Below are 22,994 nucleotides of genomic sequence, written 5' to 3'. Positions count from 1 at the left end.
TGCATTACTTGTTGCGTACCAAGAGATTCATGACTTTTTGGTACTGTTGATAGGCTACTTTAAAAACCAGTGCGCACTGCGTGGAGAGGGAGTGATGCTAGAACTGCTTGTCAAAAATAAATCACATTTAATTCGACGCGATTGTTTAACATGTTACTTTAATTATTATTTATCCCCTGGTGAAGTTTCACAACCATAGTTTTGCTTTCGAAGCGTAACTGCACAAGTGGGTTCACAATAGGTCTCAAACACGCAGTCTGTTTATTGAAGGAAGTTATTGCGCAATCGAGTCCTTGGCTCTGGCGGATTTTGTGCGCGCTGCTGGATCTAGGACACGCGCTGTTTTGTTCTTTTCAGGCATCAGCCTTGAATTTGCGGATTGTGAGATCAACATTACAGGTAAATCAAAGATTCCGCTCTTTAAATGATGAAGCGTAGTGGGGGTTCCAACTCCCGTGTACTGACAAGCTGTGACGCTACTTATTTGTCAACTTCTTGCACCAAGTTACGTCACACAGCCAAACAACAGTCTTGTTGACGCACAAGAGTAGACAAGACAATATATTAAAGGGTCAATCCGGAGTTCAAACAATAACAAAAAGGTAAACAGCTGAGGGATGGGGCTTGAGAAATATGAACACTCAAATTCCTAGATCTGTGGCTGCAAGGACTGACCATCCATGAGATCAAAATGGTAATGTTAACCATGTTTTGAAGCTATACATTGTTTGTTTACATTGTTTACAAACATTGGAGTAAAACAAGCTTATTTTGTGGGATCTTATGGGGTATGACATTAACTCATGAAGCATTTATAAAAGTTATTATCTTCAAGAATCTATGGCTATTAATTTAACTGACCAAAAATGTATGTAGCAATTCCAGATTGGCCCTTTAAAGGTGCTTGACTAGCTCTGCAATGCAGCTGGCTTTGATGCGTGATGCTTATTGCTCTCCTTTTTGAATAGCTGTCAATACACAGTATATCCAAGCTGTTTTGTCTCAGCCAAAGTGACTTCTCTCACAGAAAACATTCATGGTATGATTAGAGGCAGCAGTTGAAGTTGATATGGGGCATCCAATACCTTTACTCCCCCTAAACTTTACATGACTGGCTTAACTGCTAGGTGTAGGAACCAGTCTGTGTATTTTGTGCTTGTGTTGCACCAACACTCGGACACTGCATTATTGAGCATGTAGGTGTAGTAGGCTATTATCTCCTACTACACTGAATATTATAGCCTAAACTCAACACTGACTGAGTGATGATTTTAATGCTACAGTATTTTCAGCCCAATAAATAACATTTTCCCATGCATCTTTTCTATCCCAGTATTTGTATTAGAAGGAACAGGTAACATTTTGTAAAACATCTGTTTGGCTACTTTTTTGTAGTGTTGATTGTAAATAACTTGCTCATTCACTTACTAGGAGGTTTGAATGAGCAGTGATGAACCTCTGCATTTAGAGGCCACCCTATACCGTTCAGTAGTAGGTTGTGGCTGTCCATGTGTGTTCCAGAGGCTCGCAGCTATTATTTCTCACAACAAAAACAACCCTACTCGGGCCTCAGTCAGCATGTGTCCATAGAATTCCTATCTATAATAGAAAAGAGCCATCATGGGCCCCTGTAAAATCCAACGCTGTACTGTGTCTGCAGTCTGTCAGCCCAGTTAATGTGTACATTTGTAAACTGAATACAGGGGCCCTCCTGTAGCAGAGCCAAGGGTGCTGGATAGAGGGATTATCAGGCTGTGTGACACTGACACTTCCACCAGAGCTGAGCAGCCTGCGTGCCTGTATGTCAGAGTCCCAACTCTCAGCTCTAAGCTGTCTCTCACACACTGTTCTGTGTCCTGCAGATTAGTGGTAACCCGATAAAGCCCTATGTATGACCTAATGATACCATCACCTTCTGCACTCTGATCATCACTCCGCCATGACTAGACCTGCCAACACTACACAGTCTGTCTCATATCTTGCTGCACTTTGCTCAACACTCAGTCGGGACTGACAGTCCCCTAGGTCTGCTCTAACCAGTCTGTCCTCTCTGTTTTTTGTCATTCCTCTTCAGGTGTCCCCCGGTCCAACCACTACTCAATGAGATGGCAAACAATGGGGCAGACTGCGAGCTACCTCAGAGGCGCCTATCAGCCAGAGAAAAGTACAACGGGCAGTCTGCAGGTAGGGACCGCTGAATGAACCACAAAATGACCATGACCAGTTAATGAAGTTAATGATTGTTATTGTTGACGTAACATACGGTGATGTAGGCCAAAGTATTTGTTCACCCTGACTGAAGAAAATAAAAACCAGCACAGTATCATTTGAGTTGATTTAAGCTACAGCCTAGTAGTTCACATTGACTGACATGTCTTTAGAGGTGGTAAAGGTAAAACCCACTGTGTGTGTGTGTTTTTTTGAAGACTCCTTGTCGCTGAGTGAGAGGAAGCAGAGGGACCGCGAGGAGCGTGTGTCTCTGGTTTTATGGAAGAAACCGCTCGTCACGCTACACTACTTCCTGCGGGAGCTGCTCACAACCCTGAAGGACTGGATGTGGAGGTGAGACACACACTTCAGTCCTCATCTCCTCCATCTTGGAAGTGTTGAATATAAAAACTGTTGACAACAAAGTGTTAAAATATAAAGTATTTCTGTTTCTCAGTGTGGAAAGAGGTTATGTATTCATGAATCTCCCCAATACTGGGATCCATTGCACTATGACAGACTAAGCAAGTATACCGCCGAGCTGGTGGTGTGGAATAAGACAAAGGTCTGAGCCCACACACACACTCCCTACTGCTGTGGCCATGTTATGGCAGCCCAGCCACAGACCGACGTGGAGGCAGCAGGGTCAGAGTCTACAGTAGAAGATAGAGGCTCATTCTCAATTAGTCTTTCCTCTATTCCTCGCTGCCTCTGTCCTCACCTCCTTCTCTAACTGCATTGGGGGAGAAGAGCCAATGTCCCTCCCTTCGGACCTTCTCCTTCAAAGTGTCTTGAGAAGGATGCGAGGAGAAAGGACGTGCAGACAGGAGACCTTGAAAGTCTACCTGCTGCCCTCCTGGCTCGCTCCCCTGTAATTCATCCTGTGTGCCTGGCTCTACAGTCAGACCAAACACAGGACCATTTATTAAAACAACTACTTAAGCAGGGAGTCGTTTTTGCCATTCATCTTCAATGATGTTGCTATGAAGGATGCTAATTAGATGCACTGCCCAAATTATATTTTTACCAGCCCAGTTTAAAAAGTGTTTATAAAAATTGTATTATGTGTTCAGTTGAATAATACTCCCACACACTCCGTATCATTGCAGGCTCAATGTTGATGGTAATATAGAACCGGTTTCTGATATGAATAACCTTGTCTCAAGGGTGACCCCCATGATGTTTTCCCTGTTTTTAGTCACCTAATTGTCTGTTGACATGTACACGATGACATGAAGTCAATGTGCACATTGAGCCTCTTGTGGTTGTGCATGAGGACATAATGTTTATTTTCTAAATGACAAGAGGATGTGGTAAACCACAAGACAAGTAGCTTGCTGCCAGAGTAAGAGGCTGCTTAGTTCAGGATAGCACAAGTTGTTTTCATAGCAAGTAGATTGCATGGGCTCCTGAATGGCGCAGCGGTCTAAGGTACTGCCTCTCAGTGCTTGAGGCGTCACTACAGACACCCTGGTTCGATTCCAGACTGTATCACACCCGGCCGTGATTGGGAGTCCCATAGGGCGGCGCACAATTGGCCCAGCATCGTTTGGGTTTGGCCGGTGTAGGCCGTCATTGTAAATAAGATTTTGTTCTTATTTGACTTGCCTAGTTAAATAAAATGTAAATGGGGAGAGAGAAGTGAACATATATATAATGTAATATAAAACAGCTAGTGTGATAAGTTATAGCACAGATACTTATTTGTAGTATCAAAAGCTTTATAAGCAGACAGGTTAGAGTTGAGCTAACATGTGGACATGAAGCTAGGTGTAGGAATATGGTTAGGGTTGAGCGAACATGTGGACATGAAGCTAGTGTTAGGGTAATGGTTAGGGTTGAGCTAACATGTGGACATGAAGCTAGGTGTAGGAATATGGTTAGGGTTGAGCTAACATGTGGACATGAAGCTAGGTGTAGGAATATGGTTAGGGTTGAGCTAACATGTGGACATGAAGCTAGGTGTAGGAATATGGTTAGGGTTGAGTTAACATGTGGACATGAAGCTAGGTGTAGCAATATGGTTAGGGTTGAGCTAACATGTGGACATGAAGCTAGTGTTTAGGTAATGGTTAGGGTTGAGCTAACATATGGACATGAAGCTAGGTGTAGGAATATGGTTAGGGTTGAGCTAACATGTGGACATGAAGCTAGTGTTTAGGTAATGGTTAGGGTTGAGCTAACATATGGACATGAAGCTAGGTGTAGGAATATGGTTAGGGTTGAGCTAACATGTGGACATGAAGCTAGGTGTAGGAATATGGTTAGGTTTGAGCTAACATGTGGACATGAAGCTAGGTTTAAGAATATGGTTAGGGTTGAGCTAACATGTGGACATGAAGCTAGGTGTAGGAATATGGTTAGGGTTGAGCTAACATGTGGACATGAAGCTAGGTGTAGCAATATGGTTAGGGTTGAGCTAACGTGTGGACATGAAGCTAGTGTTTAGGTAATGGTTAGGGTTGAGCTAACATATGGACATGAAGCTAGGTGTAGGAATATGGTTAGGGTTGAGCTAACATGTGGACATGAAGCTAGGTGTAGGAATATGGTTAGGGTTGAGCTAACATGTGGACATGAAGCTAGGTGTAGGAATATGGTTAGGGTTGAGCTAACATGTGGACATGAAGCTAGGTGTAGGAATATGGTTAGGGTTGAGCTAACATGTGGACATGAAGCTAGGTGTAGGAATATGGTTAGGTTTGAGCTAACATGTGGACATGAAGCTAGGTGTAGGAATATGGGTAGGGTTGAGCTAACATGTGGACATGAAGCTAGGTGTAGGAATATGGTTAGGGTTGAGCTAACATGTGGACATGAAGCTATTGTTATGGTAATGGTTAGGGTTGAGCTAACATGTGGACATGAAGCTAGGTGTAGGAATATGGTTAGGGTTGAGCTAACATGTGGACATGAAGCTAGGTGTAGGAATATGGTTAGGGTTGAGCTAACATGTGGACATGAAGCTAGGTGTAGGAAGCTAGGAAGCTATGGTTAGGGTTGAGCTAACATGTGGACATGAAGCTATTGTTATGGTAATGGTTAGGGTTGAGCTAACATGTGGACATGAAGCTAGGTGTAGGAATATGGTTAGGGTTGAGCTAACATGTGGACATGAAGCTATTGTTATGGTAATGGTTAGGGTTGAGCTAACATGTGGACATGAAGCTAGTGTTAGGAATAATGGTTAGGGTTGAGCTAACATGTGGACATGAAGCTAGGTGTAGGAATATGGTTAGGGTTGAGCTAACATGTGGACATGAAGCTAGTGTTAGGGTAATGGTTAGGGTTGAGCTAACATGTGGACATGAAGCTAGGTGTAGGAATATGGTTAGGGTTGAGCTAACATGTGGACATGAAGCTAGTGTTAGGGTAATGGTTAGGGTTGAGCTAACATGTGGACATGAAGCTAGGTGTAGGAATATGGTTAGGGTTGAGCTAACATGTGGACATGAAGCTAGGTGTAGGAATATGGTTAGGGTTGAGCTAACATGTGGACATGAAGCTAGGTGTAGGAATATGGTTAGGGTTGAGCGAACATGTGGACATGAAGCTAGTGTTAGGGTAATGGTTAGGGTTGAGCTAACATGTGGACATGAAGCTAGGTGTAGGAAAATGGTTAGGGTTGAGCTAACATGTGGACATGAAGCTAGGTGTAGGAATATGGTTAGGGTTGAGCTAACATGTGGACATGAAGCTAGGTGTAGGAATATGGTTAGGGTTGAGCTAACATGTGGACATGAAGCTAGGTGTAGCAATATGGTTAGGGTTGAGCTAACATGTGGACATGAAGCTAGGTGTAGGAATATGGTTAGGGTTGAGCTAACATGTGGACATGAAGCTAGGTGTAGGAAGCTAGGAAGCTATGGTTAGGGTTGAGCTAACATGTGGACATGAAGCTATTGTTATGGTAATGGTTAGGGTTGAGCTAACATGTGGACATGAAGCTAGTGTTAGGGTAATGGTTAGGGTTGAGCTAACATGTGGACATGAAGCTAGGTGTAGGAATATGGTTAGGGTTGAGCTAACATGTGGACATGAAGCTAGGTGTAGGAATATGGTTAGGGTTCAGCTAACATGTGGACATGAAGCTAGTGTTAGGGTAATGGTTAGGGTTGAGCTAACATGTGGACATGAAGCTAGGTGTAGGAATATGGTTAGGGTTGAGCTAACATGTGGACATGAAGCTAGGTGTAGGAATATGGTTAGGGTTGAGCTAACATGTGGACATGAAGCTAGGTGTAGGAATATGGTTAGGGTTGAGCTAACATGTGGACATGAAGCTAGGTGTAGGAATATGGTTAGGGTTGAGCTAACATGTGGACATGAAGCTAGGTGTAGCAATATGGTTAGGGTTGAGCTAACATGTGGACATGAAGCTAGTGTTTAGGTAATGGTTAGGGTTGAGCTAACATATGGACATGAAGCTAGGTGTAGGAATATGGGTAGGGTTGAGCTAACATGTGGACATGAAGCTAGGTGTAGCAATATGGTTAGGGTTGAGCTAACATGTGGACATGAAGCTAGGTGTAGGAATATGGTTAGGGTTGAGCTAACATGTGGACATGAAGCTAGGTGTAGGAAGCTAGGAAGCTATGGTTAGGGTTGAGCTAACATGTGGACATGAAACTATTGTTATGGTAATGGTTAGGGTTGAGCTAACATGTGGACATGAAGCTAGTGTTAGGGTAATGGTTAGGGTTGAGCTAACATGTGGACATGAAGCTAGGTGTAGGAATATGGTTAGGGTTGAGCTAACATGTGGACATGAAGCTAGGTGTAGGAATATGGTTAGGGTTCAGCGAACATGTGGACATGAAGCTAGTGTTAGGGTAATGGTTAGGGTTGAGCTAACATGTGGACATGAAGCTAGGTGTAGGAATATGGTTAGGGTTGAGCTAACATGTGGACATGAAGCTAGGTGTAGGAATATGGTTAGGGTTGAGCTAACATGTGGACATGAAGCTAGGTGTAGGAATATGGTTAGGGTTGAGCTAACATGTGGACATGAAGCTAGGTGTAGAAATATGGTTAGGGTTGAGCTAACATGTGGACATGAAGCTAGGTGTAGCAATATGGTTAGGGTTGAGCTAACATGTGGACATGAAGCTAGTGTTTAGGTAATGGTTAGGGTTGAGCTAACATATGGACATGAAGCTAGGTGTAGGAATATGGTTAGGGTTGAGCTAACATGTGGACATGAAGCTAGTTGTAGGAATATGGTTAGGGTTGAGCTAACATGTGGACATGAAGCTAGGTGTAGGAATATGGTTAGGTTGAGCTAACATGTGGACATGAAGCTAGGTTTAGCAATATGGTTAGGGTTGAGCTAACATGTGGACATGAAGCTAGTGTTTAGGTAATGGTTAGGGTTGAGCTAACATGTGGACATGAAGCTAGGTGTAGGAATATGGTTAGGGTTGAGCTAACATGTGGACATGAAGCTAGGTGTAGGAAGCTAGGAAGCTATGGTTAGGGTTGAGCTAACATGTGGACATGAAGCTATTGTTATGGTAATGGTTAGGGTTGAGCTAACATGTGGACATGAAGCTAGGTGTAGGAAGCTAGGAAGCTATGGTTAGGGTTGAGCTAACATGTGGACATGAAGCTATTGTTATGGTAATGGTTAGGGTTGAGCTAACATGTGGACATGAAGCTAGTGTTAGGGTAATGGTTAGGGTTGAGCTAACATGTGGACATGAAGCTAGGTGTAGGAATATGGTTAGGCTTGAGCTAACATGTGGACATGAAGCTAGTGTTAGGGTAATGGTTAGGGTTGAGCTAACATGTGGACATGAAGCTAGGTGTTAGGAATATGGTTAGGGTTGAGCTAACATGTGGACATGAAGCTAGTGTTAGGGTAATGGTTAGGGTTGAGCTAACATGTGGACATGAAGCTAGGTGTAGGAATATGGTTAGGGTTGAGCTAACATGTGGACATGAAGCTAGGTGTAGGAATATGGTTAGGGTTGAGCGAACATGTGGACATGAAGCTAGGTGTAGGAATATGGTTAGGGTTGAGCTAACATGTGGACATGAAGCTAGGTGTAGGAATATGGTTAGGGTTGAGCTAACATGTGGACATGAAGCTAGGTGTAGCAATATGGTTAGGGTTGAGCTAACATGTGGACATGAAGCTAGGTGTAGGAATATGGTTAGGGTTGAGCTAACATGTGGACATGAAGCTAGGTGTAGGAAGCTAGGAAGCTATGGTTAGGGTTGAGCTAACATGTGGACATGAAACTATTGTTATGGTAATGGTTAGGGTTGAGCTAACATGTGGACATGAAGCTAGTGTTAGGGTAATGGTTAGGGTTGAGCTAACATGTGGACATGAAGCTAGGCGTAGGAATATGGTTAGGGTTGAGCTAACATGTGGACATGAAGCTAGGTGTAGGAATATGGTTAGGGTTCAGCGAACATGTGGACATGAAGCTAGTGTTAGGGTAATGGTTAGGGTTGAGCTAACATGTGGACATGAAGCTAGTGGTAGGGTTATGGTTAGGGTTGAGCTAACATGTGGACATGAAGCTAGGTGTAGGAATATGGTTAGGGTTGAGCTAACATGTGGACATGAAGCTAGGTGTAGGAATATGGTTAGGGTTGAGCTAACATGTGGACATGAAGCTAGGTGTAGGAATATGGTTAGGGTTGAGCTAACATGTGGACATGAAGCTAGGTGTAGCAATATGGTTAGGGTTGAGCTAACATGTGGACATGAAGCTAGTGTTTAGGTAATGGTTAGGGTTGAGCTAACATATGGACATGAAGCTAGGTGTAGGAATATGGTTAGGGTTGAGCTAACATGTGGACATGAAGCTAGGTGTAGGAATATGGTTAGGTTTGAGCTAACATGTGGATATGAAGCTAGGTTTAGGAATATGGTTAGGTTTGAGCTAACATGTGGATATGAAGCTAGGTTTAGGAATATGGGTAGGGTTGAGCTAACATGTGGACATGAAGCTAGTGTTAGGGTAATGGTTAGGGTTGAGCTAACATGTGGACATGAAGCTCGGTGTAGGAATATGGTTAGGGTTGAGCTAACATGTGGACATGAAGTTATGGTAATGGTTAGGGTTGAGCTGAAATGTGGACATGAAGCTAGGTGTAGGAATATGGTTAGGGTTGAGCTAACATGTGGACATGAAGCTAGGTGTAGGAATATGGTTAGGGTTGAGCTAACATGTGGACATGAAGCTAGGTGTAGGAATATGGTTAGGGTTGAGCTAACATGTGGACATGAAGCTTATGGTAATGGTTAGGGTTGAGCTGAACATGTGGACATGAAGCTAGGTGTAGGAATATGGTTAGGGTTGAGCTAACATGTGGACATGAAGCTAGGTGTAGGAATATGGTTAGGGTTGAGCTAACATGTGGACATGAAGCTAGTGTGAAGTAGGTGTAGGAAGCCATGGTTAGGGTTGAGCTAGGTAATGGTTAGGGTTGAGCTAACATGTGGACATGAAGCTAGTGTTTAGGTAATGGTTAGGGTTGAGCTAACATGTGGACATGAAGCTAGTGTTAGGGTAATGGTTAGGGTTGAGCTAACATGTGGACATGAAGCTAGTGTTAGGGTAATGGTTAGGGTTGAGCTAACATGTGGACATGAAGCTAGGTGTAGGAATATGGTTAGGGTTGAGCTAACATGTGGACATGAAGCTAGGTGTAGGAATATGGTTAGGGTTGAGCTAACATGTGGACATGAAGCTAGGTGTAGGAATATGGTTAGGGTTGAGCTAACATGTGGACATGAAGCTAGGTGTAGGAATATGGTTAGGGTTGAGCTAACATGTGGACATGAAGCTAGGTGTAGGAATATGGTTAGGGTTGAGCTAACATGTGGACATGAAGCTAGTGTTAGGGTAATGGTTAGGGTTGAGCTGACATGTGGACATGAAGCTAGGTGTAGGAATATGGTTAGGGTTGAGCTAACATGTGGACATGAAGCTAGGTGTAGGAATATGGTTAGGGTTGAGCTAACATGTGGACATGAAGCTAGGCGTAGGAATATGGTTAGGGTTGAGCTAACATGTGGACATGAAATATGGTTAGGACATGGGTTGAGCTAACATGTGGACATGAAGCTAGGTGTAGGAATATGGTTAGGTTGAGCTAACATGTGGACATGAAGCTAGGTGTAGGAATATGGTTAGGGTTGAGCTAACATGTGGACATGAAGCTAGGTGTAGTACTATGGTTAGGGTTGAGCTAACATGTGGACATGAAGCTAGGTGTAGGAATATGGTTAGGGTTGAGCTAACATGTGGACATGAAGCTAGGTGTAGGAAGCTAGGAAGCTATGGTTAGGCTGAGCTAACATGTGGACATGAAACTATTGTTATGGTAATGGTTAGGGTTGAGCTAACATGTGGACATGAAGCTAGTGTTAGGGTAATGGTTAGGGTTGAGCTAACATGTGGACATGAAGCTAGGTGTAGGAATATGGTTAGGGTTGAGCTAACATGTGGACATGAAGCTAGGTGTAGGAATATGGTTAGGGTTGAGCGAACATGTGGACATGAAGCTAGTGTTAGGGTAATGGTTAGGGTTGAGCTAACATGTGGACATGAAGCTAGGTGTAGGAATATGGTTAGGGTTGAGCTAACATGTGGACATGAAGCTAGGTGTAGGAATATGGTTAGGGTTGAGCTAACATGTGGACATGGAGCTAGGTGTAGGAATATGGTTAGGGTTGAGCTAACATGTGGACATGAAGCTAGGTGTAGGAATATGGTTAGGGTTGAGCTAACATGTGGACATGAAGCTAGTGTTAGGGTAATGGTTAGGGTTGAGCTAACATGTGGACATGAAGCTATTGTTATGGTAATGGTTAGGTTTGAGCTAACATGTGGACATGAAGCTAGGTGTAGGAATATGGTTAGGGTTGAGCTAACATGTGGACATGAAGCTAGGTGTAGCAATATGGTTAGGGTTGAGCTAACATGTGGACATGAAGCTAGGTGTAGGAATATGGTTAGGGTTGAGCTAACATGTGGACATGAAGCTAGGTGTAGGAAGCTAGGAAGCTATGGTTAGGGTTGAGCTAACATGTGGACATGAAACTATTGTTATGGTAATGGTTAGGGTTGAGCTAACATGTGGACATGAAGCTAGTGTTAGGGTAATGGTTAGGGTTGAGCTAACATGTGGACATGAAGCTAGGTGTAGGAATATGGTTAGGGTTGAGCTAACATGTGGACATGAAGCTAGGTGTAGCAATATGGTTAGGGTTGAGCTAACATGTGGACATGAAGCTAGTGTTAGGAAATGGTTAGGGTTGAGCTAACATGTGGACATGAAGCTAGGTGTAGGAATATGGTTAGGCTGAGCTAACATGTGGACATGAAGCTAGGTGTAGGAATATGGTTAGGGTTGAGCTAACATGTGGACATGAAGCTAGGTGTAGGAATATGGTTAGGGTTGAGCTAACATGTGGACATGAAGCTAGGTGTAGAAATATGGTTAGGGTTGAGCTAACATGTGGACATGAAGCTAGGTGTAGCAATATGGTTAGGGTTGAGCTAACATGTGGACATGAAGCTAGTGTTTAGGTAATGGTTAGGGTTGAGCTAACATGTGGACATGAAGCTAGGTGTAGGAATATGGTTAGGGTTGAGCTAACATGTGGACATGAAGCTAGGTGTAGGAATATGGTTAGGGTTGAGCTAACATGTGGACATGAAGCTAGGTGTAGGAATATGGTTAGGTTGAGCTAACATGTGGACATGAAGCTAGGTTTAGGAATATGGTTAGGGTTGAGCTAACATGTGGACATGAAGCTAGTGTTAGGCTAGGAAGCTAATGGTTAGGGTTGAGCTAACATGTGGACATGAAGCTAGGTGTAGGAATATGGTTAGGGTTGAGCTAACATGTGGACATGAAGCTAGGTGTAGGAATATGGTTAGGGTTGAGCTAACATGTGGACATGAAGCTAGGTGTAGGAATATGGTTAGGGTTGAGCTAACATGTGGACATGAAGCTAGGTGTAGGAATATGGTTAGGGTTGAGCTAACATGTGGACATGAAGCTAGGTGTAGGAATATGGTTAGGGTTGAGCTAACATGTGGACATGAAGCTTATGGTAATGGTTAGGGTTGAGCTGAACATGTGGACATGAAGCTAGGTGTAGGAATATGGTTAGGGTTGAGCTAACATGTGGACATCAAGCTAGGTGTAGGAATATGGTTAGGGTTGAGCTAACATGTGGACATGAAGCTAGTGTTTAGGTAATGGTTAGGGTTGAGCTAACATGTGAACATGAATCTAGTGTTTAGGTAATGGTTAGGGTTGTGCTAACATGTGGACATGAAGCTAGTGTTCGGGTAATGGTTAGGGTTGAGCTAACATGTGGACATGAAGCTAGGTGTAGGAATATGGTTAGGGTTGAGCTAACATGTGGACATGAAGCTAGGTGTAGGAATATGGTTAGGGTTGAGCTAACATGTGGACATGAAGCTAGGTGTAGGAATATGGTTAGGGTTGAGCTAACATGTGGACATGAAGCTAGGTGTAGGAATATTGTTAGGGTTGAGCTAACATGTGGACATGAAGCTAGGTGTAGGAATATGGTTAGGGTTGAGCTAACATGTGGACATGAAGCTAGGTGTAGGAATATGGTTAGGGTTGAGCTAACATGTGGACATGAAGCTAGTGTTAGGGTTGAGCTGACATGTGGACATGAAGCTAGGTGTAGGAATATGGTTAGGGTTGAGTTAACATGTGGACATGAAGGTAGGTGTAGGAATATGGTTAGGGTTGAGCTAACATGTGGACATGAAGCTAGGCGTAGGAATATGGTTAGGGTTGAGCTAACATGTGGAGGAATATGGTTAGGGTTGAGCTAACATGTGGACATGAAGCTAGGTGTAGGAATATGGTTAGGGTTGAGCTAACATGTGGACATGAAGCTAGGTGTAGGAATATGGTTAGGGTTGAGCTAACATTTGGACATGAAGCTAGGTGTAGGAATATGGTTAAGGTTGAGCTAACATGTGGACATGAAGCTAGGTGTAGGAATATGGTTAGGGTTGAGCTAACATGTGGACATGAACCTAGGTGTAGGAATATGGTTAGGGTTGAGCTAACATGTGGACATGAAGCTAGTGTTAGGGTAATGGTTAGGGTTGAGCTAACATGTGGACATGAAGCTAGGTGTAGGAATATGGTTAGGGTTGAGCTAACATGTGGACATGAAGCTAGGTGTAGGAATATGGTTAGGTTTGAGCTAACATGTGGATATGAAGCTAGGTTTAGGAATATGGGTAGGGTTGAGCTAACATGTGGACATGAAGCTAGTGTTAGGGTAATGGTTAGGGTTGAGCTAACATGTGGACATGAAGCTCGGTGTAGGAATATGGTTAGGGTTGAGCTAACATGTGGACATGAAGTTATGGTAATGGTTAGGGTTGAGCTGAAATGTGGACATGAAGCTAGGTGTAGGAATATGGTTAGGGTTGAGCTAACATGTGGACATCAAGCTAGGTGTAGGAATATGGTTAGGGTTGAGCTAACATGTGGACATGAAGCTAGTGTTTAGGTAATGGTTAGGGTTGAGCTAACATGTGAACATGAAGCTAGTGTTTAGGTAATGGTTAGGGTTGAGCTAACATGTGGACATGAAGCTAGGCGTAGGAATATGGTTAGGGTTGAGCTAACATGTGGACATGAAGCTAGGTTAGGGTTGAGCTAACATGTGGACATGAAGCTAGGTGTAGGAATATGGTTAGGGTTGAGCTAACATGTGGACATGAAGCTAGGTGTAGGAATATGGTTAGGGTTGAGCTAACATGTGGACATGAAGCTAGGTGTAGGAATATGGTTAGGGTTGAGCTAACATGTGGACATGAAGCTGAGGTGTAGGAATATGGTTAGGGTTGAGCTAACATGTGGACATGAAGCTAGGTGTAGGAATATGGTTAGGGTTGAGCTAACATTTGGACATGAAGCTAGGTGTAGGAATATGGTTAAGGTTGAGCTAACATGTGGACATGAAGCTAGGTGTAGGAATATGGTTAGGGTTGAGCTAACATGTGGACATGAACCTAGGTGTAGGAATATGGTTAGGGTTGAGCTAACATGTGGACATGAAGCTAGGTGTAGGAATATGGTTAGGGTTGAGCTAACATGTGGACATGAAGCTAGGCGTAGGAATATGGTTAGGGTTGAGCTAACATGTGGACATGAAGCTAGGCGTAGGAATATGGTTAGGTTTGAGCTAACATGTGGAGGAATATGGTTAGGGTTGAGCTAACATGTGGACATGAAGCTAGGTGTAGGAATATGGTTAGGTTGAGCTAACATGTGGACATGAAGCTTGGTGTAGGAATATGGTTAGGGTTGAGCTAACATGTGGACATGAAGCTAGGTGTAGGAATATGGTTAGGGTTGAGCTAACATGTGGACATGAAGCTATTGTTATGGTAATGGTTAGGGTTGAGCTAACATGTGGACATGAAGCTAGGTGTAGGAATATGGTTAGGGTTGAGCTAACATGTGGACATGAAGCTAGGTGTAGGAATAGGGTTAGGGTTGAGCTAACATGTGGACATGAAGCTATTGTTATGGTTAGGGTTGAGCTAACATGTGGACATGAAGCTAGGTGTAGGAATATGGTTAGGGTTGAGTCTGCATGTTGACATGAACTCAGGGCTACTGTTAGGGTTTGCTTTATAATCTCATATCTGATTGAATTGACTTTCAAATTATTAACAGAAAACCCTCAATAGAGTCAAAAGTAGTATGTAGAGAATAAGGTGCCATTTGGAAAACAAATGGCACCTTCCTGCAATGCAGGAAATTTAACTTTTGAATTTCCAGACTTCATTCTTTTTATTAATAAACCCCTACAAAAAAAGCCATTATCCACATTTCATGTTGCTGCAGGATTATTTTCCTGCTGTAGCAAACTGTCTCAAATTAAGATATCTTTAATATCCTGTGACACAGATTAATAAGTGGGTGAAGACAGGAGGGGAAGTGAGTGTAAGTCCTTTAATAAGGTTACCAAGGATCAGGGCCTTAAGTCCTCCAACAGCCCTCAGCCTCAGATGCCCACTTAAACACATTGGGATGGGATCGGGGGGGGGGAAGCTGTTTAGAAGCCTCTTAGACCTAGACTTGGCTCTCCGGTACTGCTTGCCGTGCGGTAGCAGAGAGAAGTCTATAACTTGGGTGGCTGGAGTCTTTGACAATTTTTTGTTCCTTTCTCTGACTCCACCTAGTATATAGGTCCTGGATAGCAGGAAGCTTGGCCCCAGTGATGTAACATGTGTAAATATTTGTATGAACATAACTAGATTCAACAACTGAGACAAACTGAACAAGTTCCACAGACATGTGACGAACAGAAATGGAATAATGTGTCCCTGAACAAAGAGGGGGTCAAAATCAAAAGTAACAGTAACAGTCAGTATCTGGTGTGGCCACCAGCTGCATTAAGTACTGTAGTGCATCTCCTCCTCATGGACTGCACCAGATTTGCCAGTTCTTGCTGTGAGATGTTACCCCTCTCTTCCACCAAGGCACCTGCAAGTTCCTGGACATTTCTGGGGCGAATGGCCCTAGCCCTCACCCTCCGATCCAACAGGTCCCAGACATGCTCAATGGGATTGAGATCCGGGCTTTTTGCTGGCCATGGCAGAACACTGACATTCCTGTCTTGCAGGAAATCACGCACAGAACGAGCAGTATGGTACCCTTCCTGCAGGCTCATCCTGACATGACCCTCCAGCATGACAATGCCAGACAATAATGTCGTCCCTGTAACTCACAGCGTTGAGATTGCCTGCAATGACAACAAGCTCAGTCCGATGATGCTGTGATAACACCGCCCCAGACCATGACGGACCCTCCACCTCCAAATCGATCCCTCTCCAGAGTACAGGCCTCGGTGTAACGGTCATTCCTTTGACAATAAGCGCGAATCCGACCATCACCCCTGGTGAGACAAAACCGCGACTCGTCAGTGAAGAGCACTTTTTGCCAGTCCTGTCTGGTCCAGCGACGGTGGGTTTGTGCCCATAGGCGACATTGTTGCCGGTGATGTCTGGCGAGGACCTGCCTTACAACAGGTCTACAAGCCCTCAGTCCAGCGTCATTCAGCCTATTGCGGAGAGTCTGAGCACTGATGGAGGGATTGTGCGTTGCTGGTGTAACTCGGGCAGATGTTGTTGCCATCCTGTACCTGTCCCGCAGGCGTGATGTTCGGATGTACCGATCCTGTGCAGGTGTTGTTACATGTGGTCTGCCACTGCGAGGACGATCAGCTATCCGTCCTGTCTCCCTGTAATGCTGTCTTAGGCGTCTCACAGTACGGACATGACAATTTATTGCCCTGGCCACATCTGCAGTCCTCATGCCTAAGACGCGTTCAAGCAGATGAGCAGGGACCCAGGGCATCTTTCTCTTGGTGTTTTTCCAGAGTCATTGGAAAGGCCTCTTTAGTGTCCTAAGTTTTCATAACTGTGACCTTAATTCATTGCCGACCGTCTGTAAGCTGTTAGTGTCTTAACAACCATTCCACAGGTGCATGTTCATAATTTTTTTTATGGTTCATGAACAAGCATGGGACAGTGGTTAAACCCTTTACAATGAAGATCTGTGAATTTATTTGGATTTTTACTATTATCTTTGAAAGACAGGGTCCTGAAAAAGGGACGTTTCTTTTTTTGCTGATTTCATAATCTGCATCCACTTCATGCTCAACCCCAGAGAGACAGGCTCCATTGACAGGCTTTCTGCTTTGGAAATCCATACACAAAACATTCCATTCAAAAATCTTAAAGGCACAAAGCACACTTTTCTGCAGACACAATTTTATAAAGTAATAATTTTAATAAGACCGGCTCTTTTGCCTCTTACCGACGTCACCTCACCCATGATATTCCTTGTGATTTCAAACAGATCCCCTGGTAACATTGAGCCAAAACCCTCACTCAGACTATAAAATTATCTAGGGATTTCTTAGCTTCCATCACAACTTTACTTCTTTTGTTTCCTTTCTTTTACAGAACTGTAGCCCACTAACTCTCTCATCACCCAACATCAGCTTCAAATAGAAAATATGTTTCCTCCATCTTTTCCACACTTGCTTCAAGAAGCTGTCTTCCTTCCACTCCAAACATTCTGGCACACCCATTTTAAAATGCCAGGTGACCAAGTTACTGAGCTGAAACACCTGCGTCAATTAACCACTTAATTAGCTGGACCTATGGAAAACAAGAAATACTTGATAATGAACACCAGCCTGCAATTGGTTGAAAATTAGGGGACAGGTCTAGAAACTGAAATGTTTGGTCAACCCACATACTATAGTTAACTATAGAATACTATAGTACGTACTAGTATCCCTCGATCGTGTAGTGCTTACTATAGACTTTTGTAGTATACTGTAGAATACTATACTACACACTGTACTATCCCTTGATCATGATTCATGCGTAGTACTTGCTTTTGAAATTTGTAGTATATTGTAGAATTCTACACTACACACTACTATCCCTTGATCATGATTCTTGTGTACCATACTACACACTGTAGTACCCCTTGATCACGTAGTGCTTACTTTAGAATGTTGTAGAATACTATACTACATACCCATTGTAGCATTCCTTGATCACGTAGTGTTTACTTCAGAATTGTCTGATCGATTGGACTGCTAGCTAACTTTTCGCTAGCTTTGTCGATGCTGTTTTGATTTGAACATGCTGTCCTTGGGGAGCTCATGCAGGGGATCTCCTCTGAGTTTCCCTCTCGATCATGTAGTGCTTAGTATAGAACGTTGTAGAATACTATACTCCATACTGTAGTATCCCTTGATTGATTTTCTATGACTATATGAAAACAATAAAAACACAAATGTGGATACAATGCATTTAGAAATTTGTCGAGAATAACACAAAAAAAGTTACACGTATTTCCTTTGTGGTCCAAGTTCAAACATGTTACACATTGACAGCTAACCCACATGAAAACACTATAGTATACTATGGTCTAAATAAATGACTACACTCACTGTATTGTTTTTTTCAGACATTACTGTAGCATACTGCAGTATTAACTGTGCAGTATGCTGCACCTCTCTGATTCAGAGGGGTTGGATTAAATGCAGAAGATGCATTCCGTTGTACAACTGACTAGGTATCCCCCTTTCCCTAAAGTGTTTTTGCCGACATGACTGTAGGATATTGTAGTAACGCCTGCCGACTATGGTTAGCTAAAATGGCACAACTACTGTTTAATGAGGGGAACACCTCAACCAGAACATAACACACACACACGTTCGTGACAGGCCACCTATTGAGTTGGGTCAACAGTTCTGAGCAATGAGCGGACCAGACAACAGCAAAAATATACATGTTTTTATTACAATTGTAACATCTAAACATTAGACAGGTTCTAGGCCGATTAAAGGGAAACCGTACAGAAGCAGATAAAGAGCAAGCAAAGTATTAAAGCTTAGAGGATTAGGTTTGCTTGTTTGACACAGATAACACATTAACAAGAGTACCCCAAAATGACTTACATCTGTTACCTCCACTAGATAGCTTTCTGAAATACATCAGTGCTTTCAGAGATTCAGCTGACCAAGTTCACAAGATGACAAACCATACTGCACTTCTGATGGTAGAAAACAAACAGTTAACCACTTAATTTACATAATCAATAGATATTTCTGAAATACTACTTTACTTATTGGAGGGCGCTGCCAATAAACTGCCACCTCCACTTCGGTGTTTAAATTCCCAAAGGATGGGACATGTTGCTAATGTGTGCAAAGGGAAAATGAGATGTGCAAGGTGTGGTGGGGATCATGAGTACGGAAAATGTGGACCTGATACTAAAGTTAAGTGTTGCAACTGTGATGGTGAGCATAGTGCAGCATATGGGGGATGTGAAGTAACAAAACAAGCCATGGAAACGCAGAGGTACAAGGTAACGAATAATGCATGTTTGTGCTGTTTGTGAAATGAACAAGCCTTTTGATTGAAATGCTGGCTCCAATACATCAGTGGTGGCTGCGTCTAGGATGACTGTAGCCCATGGCGCCTCAGCCTGGTGCAACGTGATATGCAAGCAATAATGCTTGGTTACAGAGAAATCGCACAGAGAAACTGTACATCGTATAGACTTGATAGCGTTCTTGTGTAGAGCAATCGATATGGGTCAGAAGAGGAGCAGGACTGCACGAATAATGGAAGTAGTGAAGAATTGCAGCTCAACAATTACTGAACATTACTTAAGCTTCAGTACCATTTGATACATCAGATCATAATCCGGATGATGACCAGAATAAGTTTGATGTGTTATACTTTTTTTATCATCCTTTAATGGAGTACTAGAAGCCTTATTGCAAATGGTCAAGAGTTTAAGAAATATGTGATTGATTTCGAGATTAGAGAGACGTGGCTTAGACCACATGTTGATTTTCTTATTCCTGTTTATTGTTCAGTCAGATCTGGCAGAACAGCTGGTCAGGATGGAGGATGACCTACGTTCATAAAGGAAGGGCTTGCATATCGTAGTATTTCTGTTCCACCTGAATATAAATGTGATGGTTGAAATCTACGGTAGGGCTAGTAATATTAAGCTGTTCAAGTTGTACAATTCTTGTCATGAACTATCTCTAGTGATGTTTGATGAAATATCAGGAGAATTGGGCTCTAGAGAGATGGTGCAGCGACTTTATTACACACAATAGTTTATGGGGATGCACACATACTGATGCTAATGGTATGATTGTCAAGGACATGATGGAAGCAAGAGCATTAGTATATCTTAATGATGGATGTGGTACAAGAGTTGATGATGTTAGAGGAGTTACATCCTGCCTGGACCTCACAATGGCTTCTAATGCTGTTGCAGCCATGTGTGAATGGAAGGTAATGGATGATTCTGCTATTTGAAGTTATCATTTCCCAATTGTTTTTGTACCATGACTGGTGATGTCACTATTCCAGACAAGATGCCATTCAGAAGATGGTGCTTTCCTAAAGCGGACTGGGACAAGTTTGGAGAACTTTGTTAAAAGTCTGTTGGATAGTTGTGTTTAGAGATTCCTGTTGATGTTTGTGCCGCCTCTTGTCACTTCAGGGAAGTGGGTGAGAAAATAAAGGTGGTTCATTGGTGGACTGAAGATTGTACTTTGTCTATTCAAGAAATAAATAGGGCCTACAGAGTATTACGTAGGACTTTAACTTCTGAGAATCTACTTGATTTCCAAAGGATGAGAGCTTTAGTACGTAGGGTCATTAAGTCTGTCAAGATAAAAGCATGGTCACAGTTCTGCTCTACAATAGGCAGGGGTACTGAGCTGGGGAATGTTGAAGAGGATGACGACTGGAAGAAGCAAGAACACTCGGATTCCAGTTTTGGTTGATGGTGATACTCTGGCTGTATTAGATAAAGAAAAAGATGACATGTTGGGGAAGTCATTTGCTAATGAACATAGTGGGGTTACTTTGAACAAAGTGTACAAGCAACGCAGGCATGCGATTTTAAATGCTCATACTAATGTGTATAAGAAGAGGGATATTGTTAACTTGTCATTGGATGCTGATGTTACATTGCATGAGGTTCGATTAGACCTTATAGACTGTGGATGTGTACAGTGTATTTGGAAAGTACTGATGTTACATTGCATGAGGTTCGATTAGCCCTTATAGACTGTGGATGTGTACAGTGTATTTGGAAAGTACTGATGTTACATTGCATGAGGTTCGATTAGCCCTTATAGACTGTGGATGTGTACAGTGTATTTGGAAAGTACTGATGTTACATTGCATGAGGTTCGATTAGCCCTTATAGACTGTGGATGTGTACAGTGTATTTGGAAAGTACTGATGTTACATTGCATGAGGTTCGATTAGCCCTTATAGACTGTGGATGTGTACAGTGTATTTGGAAAGTACTGATGTTACATTGCATGAGGTTCGATTAGCCCTTATAGACTGTGGATGTGTACAGTGTATTTGGAAAGTACTGATGTTACATTGCATGAGGTTCGATTAGCCCTTATAGACTGTGGATGTGTACAGTGTATTTGGAAAGTATTCAGGCCCCTTTACTCCACATTTTGTTATGTTACTGCCTTATTCTAAAATGGATTAAATAGTTGTTCCCCCCTCATCAATCTACACACAGTACCCCACATTTACATAAATATTCAGAGCCTTTACTCAGTACTTTGTTGAAGCACCTTTGGCAGCGATTACAGCCTGGAGTCTTCTTGGGTATGACGCTACAAGCGTATATTTGTGGAGTTTCCCCCATTCTTCTCTGGAGATCCACTTAAGTTCTGTCAGGTTGGATGGGGAGCGTCGCTGCACAGCTATTTTCAAGTATCTCCAGAAATGTTCGATAGGGTTCAAGTCCGGGCTCTGACTGTGCCACTCAAGGACATTCAGAGACTTGTCCCGAAGACACTCCTGCATTGTCTTGCTTAGGGTTGTTGTCCTGTTGGATGGTGAACCTTCACCCCAGTCTGAGGTCCTGAGTGCTCTGGAACTGGTTTTCATCAAGGATCTCTCTGTACTTTGCTCCGTTCATCTTTCCCTTGATCCCGACTAGTCTCACAGTCCCTGCCTTAGAAAAACATCCCCACAGAATGATGCTGGCACCACCATGATTCACCGTAGGGATGGTGCCAGGTTTCCCCCAGAAGTGGTGCTTGGCATTCAGGCTAAATAGTTCAGTCTTGGTTATCATCAGACCAGAGAATCTTGTTTCTCATGGTCTGAGTCCTTTAGGTGTCTTTTGGCAAACTCAAAGCGGGCTGTCTTGTGCCTTTTACTTAGGAGTGGCTTCCGTCTGGCCACTCTACCATAAAGGCCTGTTTGGTGGAGTGCTGCAGAGGTGGTTATCCTTCTGGAAGGTTCCTCCATCTCCACAGAGGAACTCTTGAGCTCTTTCAGAGTGACCAGCAGGTTCTTGGTCACCTCCCTGACCAAGGCCCTTCTCCACCCGATTGCTCAGTTTGGCCGGGTGTCCAGCTCTAGGAAAAGTCTTGGTGGTTCCAAACTTCTTCCATTTAAGAATGATGGAGGCCACTGTGTTCTTGGGGAACTTCAATGCTGCAGACATGTTTTGGTAAAATTCTGTCTCAGAGCTCTACGGACAATTCCTTCGACTTCATGGCTTGGTTTTTGCTCTGACATTCACTGTCAACTGTGGGACCTTTATATAAACAGTTAGTTGCCTTTCCAAATCATGTCCAATCAATTGAATTTACCACAGGTGGACTAATCAAGTTGTAGAAACATCTCAAGGAGTGGCGTAGTGGTCTATGGCACTGAATCGCAGTGCTAGAGACGTCACTACAGACCCTGCTTCTATCCCTGGCTGTATCACAACCGGCCATGATCGGGAGTCCCATAGGGCGGCGCACAATTGGCCCAGCATCGCCCGAGAAAGGGGAGGGTTTGGCCGGGGTAGGCCGCCATTGTAAATAATAATTTGTTCTTACCTGTCTTGCCTAGTTAGATAAAGGTAATTTGTACATTGTTAAAACACTGTATATATATATATAATATGACATTTGTAATGTCTTTATTGTTTTGAAACTTCTGTATGTGTGATGTCTACTGTTAATTTTTATTGTTTATTTCACTTTATATATTATCTACCTCACTTGCTTTGGCAATGTTAACACATGTTTCCCATGCCAATAAAGCCCTTGAATTGAATTGAATTGAATTAAAGGTTAAATAAAACATTATAATGGAAACAGGATGCACCTTAGCTCAGTTTCAAGTCTCATAGCAAAGGGTCTGAATACTTAGGTAAGTAAG

At 43.0% G+C, this 22,994-nt stretch overlaps 1 protein-coding gene across 5 annotated transcripts in view; it reads left to right on the top strand.

Moving 5' to 3' along the window:
• The window catches only part of LOC112228585 (vacuole membrane protein 1), a 111,390-nt gene that overhangs the window by 6,125 nt on the left and 82,271 nt on the right, over window positions 1-22,994 (top strand). For 2 of the 5 annotated variants that reach the window (XM_042309174.1, XM_042309175.1), the window contains exons 2-3: window positions 2,075-2,184; window positions 2,427-2,562. In XM_042309174.1, the coding sequence (XP_042165108.1) occupies window positions 2,106-2,184; window positions 2,427-2,562 (215 nt within the window). In that variant the 5' untranslated portion in view covers window positions 2,075-2,105. Of the gene's footprint in view, window positions 1-75; window positions 400-608; window positions 695-1,924; window positions 1,966-2,074; window positions 2,185-2,426; window positions 2,563-22,994 lie in introns of those variants that run through there. The other 3 variants (XM_042309176.1, XM_042309173.1, XM_042309172.1) reach the window with 3 other exon arrangements.

This window comes from Oncorhynchus tshawytscha, linkage group LG30, assembly GCF_018296145.1.
Source record: "Oncorhynchus tshawytscha isolate Ot180627B linkage group LG30, Otsh_v2.0, whole genome shotgun sequence".
NCBI classification, from domain to species: Eukaryota; Metazoa; Chordata; class Actinopteri; order Salmoniformes; family Salmonidae; genus Oncorhynchus; species Oncorhynchus tshawytscha.
The sequence above is the reverse complement of the archived record's forward strand: the minus strand, read 5'-3'. Positions and strand labels throughout refer to the sequence as shown.